The sequence below is a fragment of the Leptinotarsa decemlineata genome, unplaced genomic scaffold, assembly GCF_025532065.1.
Source record: "Leptinotarsa decemlineata unplaced genomic scaffold, Ldec_3_MD MMD2_tig00026314_RagTag_RagTag, whole genome shotgun sequence".
Classification (NCBI taxonomy): Eukaryota; Metazoa; Arthropoda; class Insecta; order Coleoptera; family Chrysomelidae; genus Leptinotarsa; species Leptinotarsa decemlineata.
In genome coordinates this window covers 8,006,869-8,023,028 of record NW_027412684.1, presented here as the reverse complement: position 1 = coordinate 8,023,028, position 16,160 = coordinate 8,006,869, and the positions used below count along the sequence as shown (strand labels likewise).

General features: G+C 33.0%; 2 protein-coding genes across 2 annotated transcripts in view; one reads left to right on the top strand and one right to left on the bottom strand.

Annotated features, from left to right (window-relative positions):
• Positions 1-16,160, bottom strand: part of LOC111507183 (protein croquemort) — a 184,680-nt gene that overhangs the window by 66,306 nt on the left and 102,214 nt on the right. The gene's annotated exons all lie outside the window — the stretch shown is intronic.
• Positions 1,307-15,934, top strand: TBC1D23 (TBC1 domain family member 23). The gene is made up of 5 exons (XM_023162466.2): positions 1,307-1,472; positions 1,591-1,699; positions 3,628-4,642; positions 9,858-10,318; positions 15,440-15,934. Exons 1-5 carry the CDS (start codon positions 1,444-1,446, stop codon positions 15,830-15,832), a joined length of 2,007 nt encoding a protein of 668 aa, XP_023018234.2. The 5' UTR covers positions 1,307-1,443; the 3' UTR covers positions 15,833-15,934.

Here is a 16,160-nt window from a genome sequence, read left to right as displayed (position 1 = left end):
GAATTTTTATAAATAAATAACATCACGAGATGAAGCACTCAGTGCATTCAATACAGTACGTAATGACATTCATTCGCTTATTATTTATTCCAAACTATAACAATCTTGTTTGAATTGAAAGGTGGATATTTTTAGAAGGGGTTGATTTTTGGGAAAGACAAGTTTGGCTTTTTACTCCTCTATCTTCATAAAAAAAAATGTGGGAATCTTTCCAAAGGAAGCAAAGAAGCAATCAATTTCAAAAAATTAATTTTATACGAAGATGTGTAGATCACGCAAAGGAGTAACTTTTTTTGTATAAAGATGAAGAAGTAGAAAGCCAAAACCTTTCTTTCCCAGAGAATGTATTTTGGAAAGAAAGGTTTGGCTTTTTATGTCTCCATCTCCATACGAAAAGATGTGAGAGACTTCCGAAGGAAGCTTTATCTAATTCAAAAATACCTTAGTTTTTGAAAAGCATTTTAATTTTATTTACTTCTTCATTTACTTTTTTCCAATCAACGTTATTGTTACATTTTGAATAATACATATCGATACCATATATTTTCAAGCATATAGTCCTTCCTCATTCAGTATTTCATTTGTGAGAATTACGTTTTGTGGATACCTTGGCATAATATAAATTAATTGAAAAAAACTTGACTTTATTAATTTAAATCACATTCCATTTTGACAAAACTTCCACACCGATCCTCAGTGTTCTAAACATCACATTTTTTGTAATGCACAGAAAAACTGACACCGGTTTTCTGTCGGAGATATTGATATAATCTACCATAAATCACTGTAGGTGTGCTTATATTATTCGAAAAGGATTCTGATTTTTTCTGACCATCTTTTTCTACATGATTATTATTTAGAAGTTGCTCTTTGAAATTTGTCTGAGAACTATCATCGGAATGAGCCCAGTATTTTTGCATCAATGAATAAGAATAATCCTAGGAACCCTTTGGAAACTCACTTTTCCAGTGCACATGTAAGTATTCTTACAAATTTTCAAATCAGCTTGTCCAATCAGCTTGTTGGAGCCAGGCTCCAACCTGACCTAAACCAAGAGGACTTTCCTTTCGTTGATCAATTAAATCTGATGGATTCATCTATTGATCCGTTCGAATATTAACGAGTTTCTATTGGTTGAAGCAATACATTATAAATTTTCTGTTGACTCAAGAACACTCCAGTAGGCTCCAACCCGAATGAAAACCGGATGACGAAAAGTCCAAACAAATACTTGACGTCATTGAAGGAACACATACCCTGGGACGACTAAACCATTTGATAGTATTGATAGTAGGTCATATTATGTCTATTGCGTCGTTTGACATTTGCCTTACGGGGTTTTGTTACAAATTTGTCATTTGACACGTTTTTGTTATTTATGGGTTGAAATCAAATATGTTATAAATTGTTGAAATTATAATAGTTTCCAGAAACTATGCTAAAATGGCAACCCAAATTGATGACTGCCACTGGTAAGTTTCTAGAACTTTGAATGAAGAATTATTTTGGAAAAAATGCATCATATATGTAAACCAAATTTTGAAAATTTTTGTCCCACATTCTTTAGTAATTGAAATGCCTGTTTCCCAGGTTAACTGATCTGGAAAATGCTCTTCAGGAAGAGTGCTCTGCAGCCGATATTTATTGTATTTGCAAAGGAAAGGCCTTACCAGAAAACCTAAGGTCTGAAGTATGGCAGGTAAAGTTTTAAATTATTAGTATCCAATAGCAAATTTTATAAGTTTTCCCAAAAGAAACAAATTAATATAATCACTTCGTAACGTTCAAAACTTCAGTTGCGATTTGTGAAATGTTCCAATAACAGTTGTCTTGAACAAAACCAAGCTGTTCGAGATCTGAATTATCAGAAATATTTAAACTCAAATATCATAGAATCCTCAAGTAACATTTCAAGAACCTCAGGCAACTTGATATTTGAAGATAATACAGTAACTAGTGAAAAAAAACTTTTTTCAATATATATTTTATAAATGATACATCATATTAAACTTACTTCGGAGCCACAATGACATATTCCCTCATTTAGTGATCATAACTCCGAATAAAATCAAAGAAGCTATAAAGAATATGGAAAGAAACAGTAACAGAGACATTTAAAATCTGAGAATAGATCTTTTGAAATCAGTAATGAACCAAATAAAACAACCCCTTTGTAAATTATTCAACTGGAATCTCAAGATTCCTATTAAACATTGTTTGATAACCTTCATGATTTTAATTACAATTTTATATGTTATATAGCCATAATTTGTTACTTCAACATGTATGATAAATTGGATTTTTAGTGTTACTATCTTCATTCGGGTTTGAAGGCCGTTCTAGTTTGGAACTGCATTCTAAAATTTTGCCAGCTGGCTTCTTCAGAGGTTTATTATTATTATTATTTATTATTATTAATTATTATTATTATTCACCGATGACTCATGTATGTTGAGATACATTGTTTAACAGGGCTATCAAGCTCATATCCCCGATGTTTGAAGGTTTCATAAGTTAGCATTTCGTGAAAGAGATAACTCAACCTATTTAAATCTACAAATATAAAATAATCAAATTATATAATATATGAAAGGAGACATAATATTATTACCAAAATAACTTCACTTAAGAAAATATGTTAGTATTTGCTTTATAGAAACATAGGAAGAATAAATTAATTAATTTTGATTGTTATATTCATGGCTAAACCAACCATTCTATTAAAGGGGGCATCAAGAGAATAGTAAGTGTAACATGAGTTTGTATAAAATATTTTGGTATCCCTGGTTTTTCTAACGAACCATCGGTGACGGGTAATAAAATGTGACAATAATTTATAAAGAAAGAATATGTCTGAAGTGATCAACCCTTGCTCAAGTGTTTGTAAATTCAGTTGTTGCGTTATATCACCATATTCATTTTCTCCAAATCTAAGGCCTATTTTGAAGGTTGCCAAGCAGAGAAACTTTTTTGAACTCGTTCAATATTTCTTAATTTGTACATGTATAAAGGATATACCAAAAAAACTTCAACTTTCTGAAAGCTCATATAAAAAGTTTACGAACAGTTGTGTTATGTTGGCAGTGATGACAGTCAAGGACAGGTTTCATAAAAGTAGTTGTAAAATTAAGCTTGATCCATGTAAATACTTCCCAGAGAGGGTAAGAACCTTGATTATTAAAACAATAGATGTTATATTCTTGTGCAAATTTTGTAATTAGCTAGGTACTAGGCCTGTTACTAGTTTCAATCTATATCATATACTGATCTATAATGTATCATATACTGATGGTACAATACAAATCGATACAAATTCATCTGCTGTCAATTAAATTCATTATATATTTTTTTTAATTCTTAGAACTGATAGTTTTTGATTCAACCTGAACTTGAAAATATCATGTGGATTACTAATCGTGAAAACTATAAAGAGTGAATATTTTTTAGAACATTGAGGAAATACTCTTAATGTTTTCAGAAGAATTCACTCTACTCTTCAGGAGTGTTTTGAGAACCATTCATACCCTATTGTATTCAAACTGATTGTATTTGTATTCAAAACTCTTCTGAGTGTAAGCAAAACTATTCAAGGCATCAATAAAATATTCTATTTTATTCTACTTCCAGATATGCTTAGATGTTCGTGATAAAGGCAACCAATTAGATCAATTCAACGAAGTTTATGACCTACCAAATCAAAACATTCTGCGAGAAGATTGTACTAATTTTGTATCAAAATTAGGAAACGATGAAGAAGACAGACTATCTGTCACATCTGACTTGGAATCTATCCTCACTTTCTACTGCAAAACAAGGAATATTCCTTACGTTCGCAATAATGGCTGGATAGAGTTGTTAGCCCCTATACTCACATTGAAATCGCCACGCTCCACCACCTATAATTTATTTGAAGCAGTAAGAGATACTTACATTCCTCAGAGCTGTCAGAGTGATGGAAATGCCTTTCATATTCTAAGGCTACTGCTGTTGTACCACGACCCAGAACTGTGCTCCTTTTTGGATACGAAACAAATAACTCCTGAACAGTATTGTTTTTCTTGGTTCCAATCGCTTTTTGCTGCAACATGCAGCTTGGAGGTGGTTTTGAACATGTGGGATTACTATTTCCAGCAGTCTGATCCGTTCTTTATTTTCTTTTTATCCCTGATTATGGTAGTGAATGCCAGGGATCAAATTATTTCCATGAAAAATGAATCCCGGGAGAAAATAATAACTTGTCTTATGAACATGCCCTGTGGTCTTGAAGCCGATGATGTTTCTGATTTTTGCACTTTAGCGCAATATTACGCACTGAAAACTCCAGTTTCATTCAGGAATGATTTGATGCAGAACCTGTACAGCATGAAAGGAGACAGTTCAATATCGGTTTCGCAAGCTTTGTGTTTGCCAGTATCTGTGCATGAGTTGGTAGAGAACACTGCGCATGAGACAACAAATATTGATGCTGTAAGGTTTTTTTTGGTCGATTGTCGGCCTATAGAGCATTATAATGCAGGACATTTGCCAACGGCCTTCCATTTGGACTGTAATCTAATGTTGCAAGAACCAAGTGCTTTCGCTACTGCCGTTCAGGGACTGCTTAGTGCCCAGAGACAGGCTTTGGCCCACAATTCAAGTGCAGGTAAGAATAAGTTGAACCACTTTTCATTACCAACTCATTAATAACACAAATTGTCAAGATATCAGTCGTCAGGTTGCTTCATGATGGTTTTATAATCAACAATCAAGATATTTTTTATTTTCGCACTTCTTAGGTAAACAAACCATATAAACAAGTCGAAAAATGGAACCTTGTGGAACTCCAAGGTAAATTTTGCTGATAGAATCGACTGATATCTGATGAAAATCTTTGACGAGCATATTGAAAACCAAATTGTAAGATTTTCTCTAATCTAGAGACAACTGGAGAAGCTTGTTTACAGTAAAAAGTCTTGTGATTTTGTAAACTGTTTTGTGAAAATTTCATAGTGAAGTGTTGTTCAATATGCATCAGTGTCTCTGTGGTTTTAGAACCTAAAATATCACCCTGATAACATTTTATGAAACTCCCAAAAATCTACATTGACTTATTAGCATGTCAATTATTTTTGAGAGTGTCATCAGAAAGGAAATTAGTTAAAAATAAAATAGATCCATCAAGCTCAATGTTCCGATAGTTTATTTCAACAGATGGAAACCTGTTAGGAGTGAACTGTCGATAGAATATGTGTAGTAGGGTACGGTAAAACTGTTGATTCATTCATATTCCCTTAACATGAACTAAAAACATACTAAAAAAATGTATTAATGTTTATATTGGAATACAAAGAGAAAATTTGGTTGTTTTTCTATTGGTTGAACTAATTTTATGTATTGAAATTTTTCATGTCATGTTTACTCCAGAATATTTGCATTTTACCACCTTATCTTTATAATTGGCTACTCATTTTTTTTAATGTGTCATTGATATGCCTATCTTGCTTGTAATTATCCGTACCTTCACCTTTACATTTCAGTGAATACATTTTCAGAAGTGCTGAGTATTTTGTATCACATCACTGGGAATGAAAATTGACTCATTATATTATTGATTCTCTTATAGAAGGAGCCTTTATGTTTTTTAAAATGTAAATTGAAAGCGATATATTTTTAGGAGAGATTAAAATTTTTTTGGGAAAGAAAGCAAATAATTCCAAAATAAACTCTTAACATAGGCTTGTAGATCATACAAAGAAGAACTTTTCAGAGACAAACTTTGAAGAAAAAGTCCTCTCAAAACAACTACTTTCATATAAACATAACACTTTTTCCTATTCAGTATGTACACCAAACATTTTTATGGAAATGAATCAGATATCATTCACAGGATTGCTACACTTACATGGACATCAATGTTTCGAAATGAAAAACTTGTCAGCACCATTTTGGATAACATTACAAAATAGAGCACTCAATTCATTCATAAAATTACGACTTGATGTCACGAATAAGTTGAATAGGAATTTGGTTTAAATTGAAAGGAATATATTTTTAGTAGAGATTAATTTTCTATTTCTGTTGCATACACTTTGCGACTGCATTACAAATGTTGACAAATCTATATTCACTTTTTCTACAAACACCTGCAGTTAGTTCAAAATTAAATGAAATAACTGCATAAAGAATATCACATATTCTTCTCATCAAATGTTTTCAGCTTTGCAACCTTGTGCAAGGATATCTTACGCTTCTCAATAATAATAGATATTTATTCACTGGTACCAAATGGCTATTGCTCCAGGTCCAGTCTCCAAACTTTTCCCCAACACCAGAACTTCGATATGTTTTGCAACGCTCGTTTCCCCAACCAAGTTGGCGCGTTCAGGAGATGAAGAATACTAATCCATAACTCTGAAACTGATCTATATCTAGCTAGGTACACTTTCACTTTCCAATACACATCAATGATTTCGGATAGAAAATTGCGGGAAAATTCCTCGTGAAAGTTCCTCCTAATTATGAGTTCATAAAACGGTAGATAGTATGGATTCTTCATTTATTTTGTGCGTTTCATAGTATAATTCACTTGTATTGCTATTGCATATTTTCAAAAAGCTTTTCACAGGAAAATCAAATGTAATATAAAATATAATAATTGTTATAAACAACTTCATTTTCATCTTGTGACAAGAACATGTTTCTTTAAACGATAAAGCAATCAATCAATCAATCAAATATTGATAAATTGGTTAAGGCTTTCGTGGCCAAGATTTTCAGTGTTACGATCTTCGTTCGGGTTTGACTGGTGGTTGAACGATGACATCGGTGAACCATCAGGATGAATAGACCTCTGATGAAGCCAGCCACTCGTGCTGGCGAAACGTTAGGATACAGTTCCAAACCATGACGGCCTTCAAACCCGAATGAAGGTCGTAACATAATCAAATATTGTTTTCTAGTTTTGATTCACTCAGAATTTGAAGAGATATTTGGGTAAATTATTTGATAAAAAAAACTTCATTTTCATAACATCATAACAAAATAGATTTGAAAATAGGGATGGTTGAATAGATCCATTTTTAGATGTTATTTCTGGAATAACTTTTGCACCGCTCATGGGTGCATGCTACCCATACAACCTTATATTGTTGACGAAATTTCTGACGGAATCTAAAATAGAAAGTGTTATGTTTTATCATTAAAAAACTTGATGAGCTACACTTTTACTGGGAACCCTATACATTGGAGAATATTTTGAATCAGCATAATGCATTGATATCTTTTTATATGAAGCATTTTTTGGTAACTTCACTCCTTCATCTCATAGTCGCTTAGGCGAGATACAATATATTTTTTGCAAACGATTCAGAGTGTAAAATGCACAACTTCAATACAATATAATGTTTGATCTAAATCTTTCAATGTAAACTCAGGTGTTCCCTAGGGATCGGTATTCGGACCCCTATTATTTCTTATTTTTATTCATGATTTGCCGAAAAACTTATCAAATTATTAAATCACAATGTTTGCTGATGATACGACTATCGCTGTATCAGGAAGATATCTTAAAATATTGATAGAACAAATTAATTGTGTGATTGAAAAATTCTCAGAATGGTGTCGACTTAACCACCTCATCTTAAACACTATCAAATCTGTTTCTATGAGATTCTATAACAGAAGGAGCAATATTCCAGATCACATATATGACTCACTTGATATTGATGTTATATCTGTTGCTAAGTTTTTGGCTACAATTTTTGGATGAACAATTGACTTGGGATTTACATATTGATAGTGTATGTTGTAAATTAAACAAAGCATATTTTGCAATAAAACAGATGAAGCAATGCATAAGCAGGTCAAGTCTGCTGAGTGTCTGCTATGCAATGGCGTATTCACACTTTTCCTACAATATAATGTCTTGGGGAAGCGCAAAAAACTTCACCAGGATGTTTTTATTACAGAAACGACTAGCGAAACTGATATTTGATATGAACTACTGAGAGCTACTACTTCTCTAATGAATACAAGTATTCATTAGAGAAGGGCTTCTGTCAGCTCCCTGCATATACATATATAAACTTTGAATGATGCAACTAATTTTTCTTTACTTTCAGTATTTTAATATTGAACCATGTTTGCAGACGATACCACCATACTATGGCATGGAAGAGAGATAGAAATTCTGAAAGAGCGTATCTTTCTAGACTTACAGAAAGTTAAAACCTGGTGTGACTCAAACTATCTTTGCTTCAACGGAAATGAAACCAAAATCCTGACCTTCAAATTCAATTATGAAAATCTGACCTTGAATGAACAAATCATAAATAACAATACCAGCATAAAATTCTTAGGTATATACATTGATGATAAATTACGATTTGATGACCATGTAAGGACCATAAACAAAAACCTAGCCTCGGGCTGCTATGCAATCAGAGTTATTACTACGGAACTCGGAACAAAGGCAGGCAGAATGGCTTACTTTTCTCTCATTAAATCACACTTAATGTATGGCATTTCGTTCTGGGGTTTTTTCTGTTATCAGCTAATGAGCTTAGTATTTGTCTTACAAAAAAGAGCTCTCAGATATTTATCAAAAGCGAAGTCCAGGGATCACTGTAAACCACTTTTTATAAAACATGGAATTCTGACCCTATACAGTATTTTTATCCTTGAGACAATGTGCTTGATGCATAAGAAAAAATCCAATATGACAATTGTAAGACCATATAATACTCGTCAAAAAGACGACTTACCCCTACCGCTACCAAAAACGACATTAACCAAACACTCTCTCTTATTTGAGAGTAAAGAACTCTTCAATCATCTGCCGAGCCAAGTAAAAAATATATCATGCCCGAGAATCTTTTGGAAAACAGTCAAAAGCATTTTTTTAACTAAAGGATACTACAGCCTGCAGGAGTATTATAGTGACAGTATCTTGGGCTAACTATAGCTTTTTGCATTTTATCTATAAGATTAAATTATCTGTATTCTATATTTATGTGTGATTTCATCGGAAGATGAAATGAATAATTTTATATATTTTTACTTATATATTTTTATTTTTTGTTCTTTTTACAACTAGACCAAAGATATATGTATTATCTATTGTTTATATCTGCAAATTTTAACCATTTTATATAAATCACTGACAAATTAATAGGCATATACTATTGTATTGTACATGTAAACTATGCTTTGTCAACAAGAGTCTTTCCTCTGAAAATATGACTTCTATTTAATTATCTGCGAGCGCTTTCGACAGCTTGTCGTACTGTCATCATCTATGCACTACTCAAACTGCAGTTTGAGTACGACCAGCTGTCGAAAGCGCTCGCAGATAATTAAATAGAAGTCATGAAGCTTCAAATCCTTTTTGTGACTCACATTCAATATTAACATATATAAATGTGTGAACTACGCCAGAAAAAACGAGTCACTGCTTGAAAAAACCTCACTATGTCATGAATATCCAACGCGTAATGGAAATTTATTGAAGGCGAAACCTTAAAGAATCACCACTATATAATACAGTCAGCCTTTACAATGCCCTGCCGTCAGCTATTACACAAATTAAAACAGACAAGTTATTTTATAAGAGCATTAAAAATCTCTTACTAGACTAATGTTACTACAGTTACAAAGAATTCCTGAATGATTGTAACTGTTAAATGTCTCTATATTGTGGATTTGATACGTGTATGACTGATACATAATTATTTTATTGTTAACTGTGAGGAATATGATGTATATGATATATTGTGGGTCTATTGTTTACTGTAAACATTATGACTTGTCATATGTACAATTTGTACACAACTGGTCACTAAATAATTGGAATTTATGACAGTTTTCCAATTTTTGTTAAGGTGGGGAACACTTGTGCTTTCTTGGATCAGGCAGGAATGAAGAGGATCAATTCACTCATATGGTGGTAGCTTCATTTCTCCAGAAACACACCCAGTATGTTTCTTTGTTGAGCGGAGGCTACATAGCCGTGCATAACTATTTTTCGGATAACATCGAAGACTTTTTGCAGGACCACAGCCCTAAAAATTGTATAGTGTGCGCTCCTAGTTATTTATCGAAGAATTCTCAAGATAATTCCAAGGCGTCAGCATCCATTCATTTATTCGGAAAACTTTCGGAAGCGATGAAGTCAAAATCTGCTGAAGTGAAGGGAAAACTGATTGACTATATTGTCAATCCCAATGCTAGCCCTGTGCAGGAGAGACACGTTTCCAGCAACGACAAAATGGGAAAAAGATACAGAGATGTGGCGCCAGTATTCAGTATTGATGATGATCACGATAATGTGGCTAATGTTGAGGTAAGAGTTTTGTAATATTACAAGTCTTGAACTCGTATCATTCTATTAGGTTGTTCGTTTTTATGAGTCTACTGTAATATCTTGATGAGTATTTACACAAGTTGATTGATTCCGTCACTATACAAATTGGGTGCTCGAGATTCGAATAAGTCGACGAAGGCCGTTTTTATTTGGTCCTGATTGGCGAAAGTTTTACCTGTAAAGATGTTATCGAAGTATTTGAAAGATGGTGGTCAGTTGGCCAAAGGTCTGGAGAGTATGGTGGGTGATGCAGAACTTCGACATTCATTTCGTTTAATTTTCGGTTGGTGATTTGTGAATCGTGCAGACGGGCGTTGTCGTGGAGTAGGATCGGATCGGATTGACTGCTTCTTACCATTTCGTTGTTGATGTTTATTGTTGGTAGAGTCTCTAAAGGGTTGTGATGAAAAATGATGAATTGTGATTTTTCCGGGTTTGGTCTCAATCTACATTATTATTGAACCAGAGCGTTGTCCTGTCGACGAGATTTTGCAGTTCCTCTATTGTGAGTGCTAGCTTGCGGTTGTGTGAAACAAAGGCAGTATCATCTGCATACTGTAAGGTATAAAGGTTTTCATTAAATTCAGTCTTGCGTTCCAAGTTGTGATCGTATATATCATGGCAGTATATATTATAGAGGATTGGATATAACGGAGAGCCTTGTGGAACTCCTTGTTGGGGGGCAAATTTTTTGGAGAACGAATTTCTGACTCTGACGGTTCTGTTCTCAAAATATAGTTTTATTATACAGAGAAGATGGATAGGGATGTTCAATTCGTGAAGTTTATATAACATTCCTTCATACCAAATGCTATCAAAAGCTTTATTGATATCCAAAAATAGCGCCGCAGAGTGTAGGTTGGTCATGCGTGCAGTTTGTACATTAGATGTTATAATTACTATTGGGTGGGTTGTATTTCTATTTTCTCTAAAACCAAATTGATACATTGGTATATTGATATGTTCACTGAGTTGATATTTGACGATTTTCTCAGTTTTTTCCTAACACTGGAAGAAGAGTAGTGGGTCTGTAGTTGCAGGTCTGTGAATGGTCTGTATTGGGCTTTGGAATGACAATTATTAATCTTTCTTTCCAGGCTGTAGGATAGTAATGATTGATCAAACAATATTCATAGATAAAGTTGATATGTTTGTGTATGTCTGATTCTAGGGCTCGATATATTGTCTATTCCTTGGTTGTTGTTTGTATCATTCTCCAAACGAAAGTCATGCAACTTTTTTGGAGCATTTGGAAAATATATGTGAAGAAATATTCTGTAACAACTGTCGTACAATCTTGGTTGGAGACTTTAATTTGAATTTCTTTTCAGGTGACTTTCATACAAACAAAATCAAGGATATATTTAATACATACGGCATAACTCAAGAGGTAAAAACGTTCACCAGAGTGACGAATACAAGTAAAACACTAATTGATTATGTACTAACGAATTTCGAAAATAGTCAAGTGAATGTACTAGACGAACCAAAAATTACTGATCATTCTGTAATATCAATCAAATGTTTCTATTCTGAAAAAATTAATTTTAGCAACAAATGTATGAAAACTGTAAGACGATTAACTGATAAAAATCTCGATGATATCAATTTAAACTTGATTAACTGCACTTTTATGCTAAATAGTACCAATATAGATGATATTTTCATTAATATAAAAGAACACTTCAACCAAGTTGTAAATGAGATAGCTCCCTTAAAAACAATTACTCATTATGAAAATGAATTACCCTGGTACGACAACGAAGTCAGAAAACTAAGTAGAGATAGAGACATGGCATATAAGTGTTTTAAACTGAATTCAAGTGATGTGAATTGGGAAAATTTTAAGCTTAAACGAAATGCTGTTGTAAATATCATTAAAAAAAAGAAAGATCACTTTTACTTCAACCAAATTGATAGAAATGTACATAATCCACGTTTAATGTGGAAAACGTTGAAAAACTTAATAAATCCGAAAAAAAACCACAATTACTATTTTAATGGTGTATACTTTGAACGGAATGGACGAAATATATTGATAAAAGACAGTAATGACATAGCAGATTGTTTTAATAAATACTTTCTAAGTAGTATCAACGATATTATCCAAAGTATTGAAGAGTGTGAGTTAGTTTGCTATACTGAAAATTATGAAGATAGCTTTAGTGCCTTCGAACTAATAGACCTAAAACAGCTGAAAATAGTAATATCGGAAATTGATGCTAATAAAGGTTCACCTATTGATGAAATGTATAGTAAAATTATAAAAAACAGTTTTCAGGTAATTGGTCATGTATGGTGTTATTTTATAAATACATCATTAGAAAAAGGTATGGTTCCTACAGAATTGAAGATTAGTACTGTTACTCCAACTGAAAAAGTGACTAATACAAATAAATGTAGTGAATTCCGCCCTATCAACACTTTACCTTGTGCTGAAAAACTTTTAGAGCTAGTAGTTTATAAACAATTGTTGCAATATTGTAATGAAAAGAGTATACTTTTTATGAATCAATCTGGTTTTAGATCCAATCATTCATGTGAGTCAGCCATTCAGTTAACTGTTAATGAATGGAAAAGTAGTATGAGTAAAAATATGTTCACTGTGGTTGTGTTTTTGGATTTGAGGCGAGCATTTGAAACTATTAACCATAATATACTCCTAAAAAAACTGAAACTCTACGGCATAAGGGGAAAAGTACTTGAATGGATTAACAACTATTTAACAGGTAGACAACAACAAACAAAAGTTGGTAATTCATTGTCAGCTCCATTGGAAGTGCAACATGGAGTTCCACAAGGAAGCATTTTGGGTCCGCTATTGTTTCTTCTATACATAAATGACATAAAGCATTACAATGAATGTGACTATATACACTTGTTCGCAGATGACACGTTAATATCAGTAACTGATAGAGATTTGAATAATGCCGTACAAAAGATGAATAATTCTTTAAATAGAATAACAGAATACCTCAAAATGAATAAATTGAAACTGAATGTAGACAAAACAAAGGGGATGATAATTGCCACACCATTTAAATACAGACAATTTTATATAAATGAAATTCACATCAAAATAGAAAATAATACAATTGAATTAGTTCAAGAGTTTAAATATTTAGGGTTTATGCTTGACAACCACTTAACGTTGAATGGTCATTTCAATTATATTCAGAAAAAAATACTCAAAAAACTATATTTTTTTTCGAGGGTATCTCAGCATTTGAGTATGAGCTCAAGAATTACCGTATATAATACAATTATCAAACCTCACTTCGAATATTGCCCGACCTTATTGTATGGTTTTGACCTCAATAAAATGAGATCACTACAAAAACTTCAAAATCGTGCAATGAGAATCACTTTGAGATGTAACAGATATACACCAATATCATTGATGTTGGGAACATTACAATGGCTGTCAATAGAAAATAGACTTATTTATTTAACTATGAGTTATATCTTCAAAATGTTGCATAATCTTCTTCCATCATATTTTCACAAATATATAACTATAAATACGCAAGTTCACCAGCATGATACGAGAAGTAAACATAACTTACATGTGACTAGGCAAACAAAAGCTTACAATATTAAAACTTTGGTGTTCAAGGGATTCATTGCTTACAACAGTTTGCCAGATGATATAAAGAAATCAGAAACTCTGCAACAGTTTAAAATAAAAATGATAAACCATTTACAGCAAAAGTAAATGTACAGTACAGATAGATATTGTATATCTATCACGATTAATAATTTTTAGTATCAATACAAGTATTAATATATGTATCTTCTTACGGGATATGAGTGTATAGTGGGTAGTGGGATAGCATAACTTATTGGTTTCATATGTATGTTTGTATATGATTATTGTGGTATTTGGCTGTACGTGAATGGTATCAATATATGTATTTTCTTTTGGGCTATAAGTGTATATTGGGATAGCATTCTTATTGGTTCATAGGTAGGATTGTATATGATTATTATGGTATTTGGCTATACTTGAATGGTTTTCTTTTAGCAAAACAATGGAAAATATAACTCGAAATGTAAATACCTAGTGTGTACGTTTGAATTTAAAACAAAACAAATATATTAATACTATCGAAGGAGCTGCTAATTACTATATATAAGATTATACTTTGTGAATGTAGATTAGGATTACCTATTTCAAATAAAGATTATTATTCCTGGGGCTGTATTTTTCCCTCACTGATGATGTTATAATATAAATCTTCATTTATTCCTATTGATGCCATTATGTATGGAATATAACATCGTTCAAATGTCCGCCGTGGTTTCTCTGGGTGGAGCGCATCTGAAACGTCTAACCTCACAATAAAAAGTCTGGCGGGGTCAAATCGCACAATCTTGGTGGCCAGTTCACATCACCTCCGTGTGAGATGACCATGCCCTCAAATTGCTAGTGCATAATATCCAATGTGGCATGTAGCACCGTTGTGTTGAAACCGCATGTCGTTGGGGTCCAGATCATTCATTTCAGGCCAAAGAAGTTGGTAATCATCGACCAGATCCCATTCAGCGAACAGACGTCATTGTATATGGTCGTTTACCTTCAATTCCTTGGTCAGTTGAATTTTGTACGGGTGCAGGCCCAAGTCACGACGCAAAATTCGTCAAGTTGTGGTCTGTGAAAGGCAGAGTTCATGTGAGCGACGCGAAATTGACTGCCTTGAATTCTCCTGTACACTCTCACAGATAGCGGCGATGTTTTCGACAGATCTTGCGTTTCGTCGACGTACGCGTGTTGGTGGATGGTTTACTGAACCAGTGAACTCGAATTTATCCACCAAATTGCGAATAGTCCTCTCAGTAGGACGATTATGGCAACCGTAAAATGGGAAAAGTGCGCGATACTTTACTCGAACTAAACACCCATTTTGATGAAACAATTTTATTATTGGCAAGTGTTGTTGAATGCTATTTCCGCCCATGATTATTTGGCAAAACAGACTGAATAAATGACAACTAATTTGACACATGTAGCTTCAATTGTCAAAGTTCAGAAGTCCCTGTTGGAAGACCCTATATAATAGATATTCTTGAGTAAAATTTTCTAATTCTTTTTATTTTCAGCACCTCGATGCAGATGATCAACAGGAGTTAGTGCAAATACAAGCATATTTGAAGAAATCTGAGGTGATCGAACATTTCCCTTGTCAAGAAGTGAAACTCAACGGTTTCATGTATAAAAGTCATTTGATAGTTACTCAGACCGAACTCATTGTCCTGCGAGAAATTCCAAACATAAAAGGTTCAGCAGAAATAATCGTCAAAAGACCACTGTCTGCGATAGTAAAAATTACTGCTCGAAAACGTCATCCCGAACTCATCACATTCAAGTACGGGGTACCTGATGGCGAGAATCTGAAAATCTCCGATATGGATCGGTTTCTGATCCCCAATGCAGATAAGGCCACGAAAGTTGTATCTGACCAAATCCTTAGTCAACTCAAAGGAAAGGAGTGATTTATTTAGGAATAATTTAATTTATTTTTATTAGGTCTATTGTATTTATTGTGCATATTGATTAAAAGTTACTACAGTAAAAAATATAGTGATGAAGTTGTATATTGTTCTGTTGTATGTTTTTTCAATATATTTTAAGAGAAAGTATTGATTTTATTCTGCTACATATTTTCTTCAATTGATTTTCAAATTTACTTTACACATATAGTGAATGCCAAAAAGTGTTGGGTGATTTCTCAGAAAAAAATCAATAAAAATTTGTGCACCGTCTCAAAAATGAAATAGATAAATTTTATATATGACGGACCCCAAGAAATGAAGATTTTAT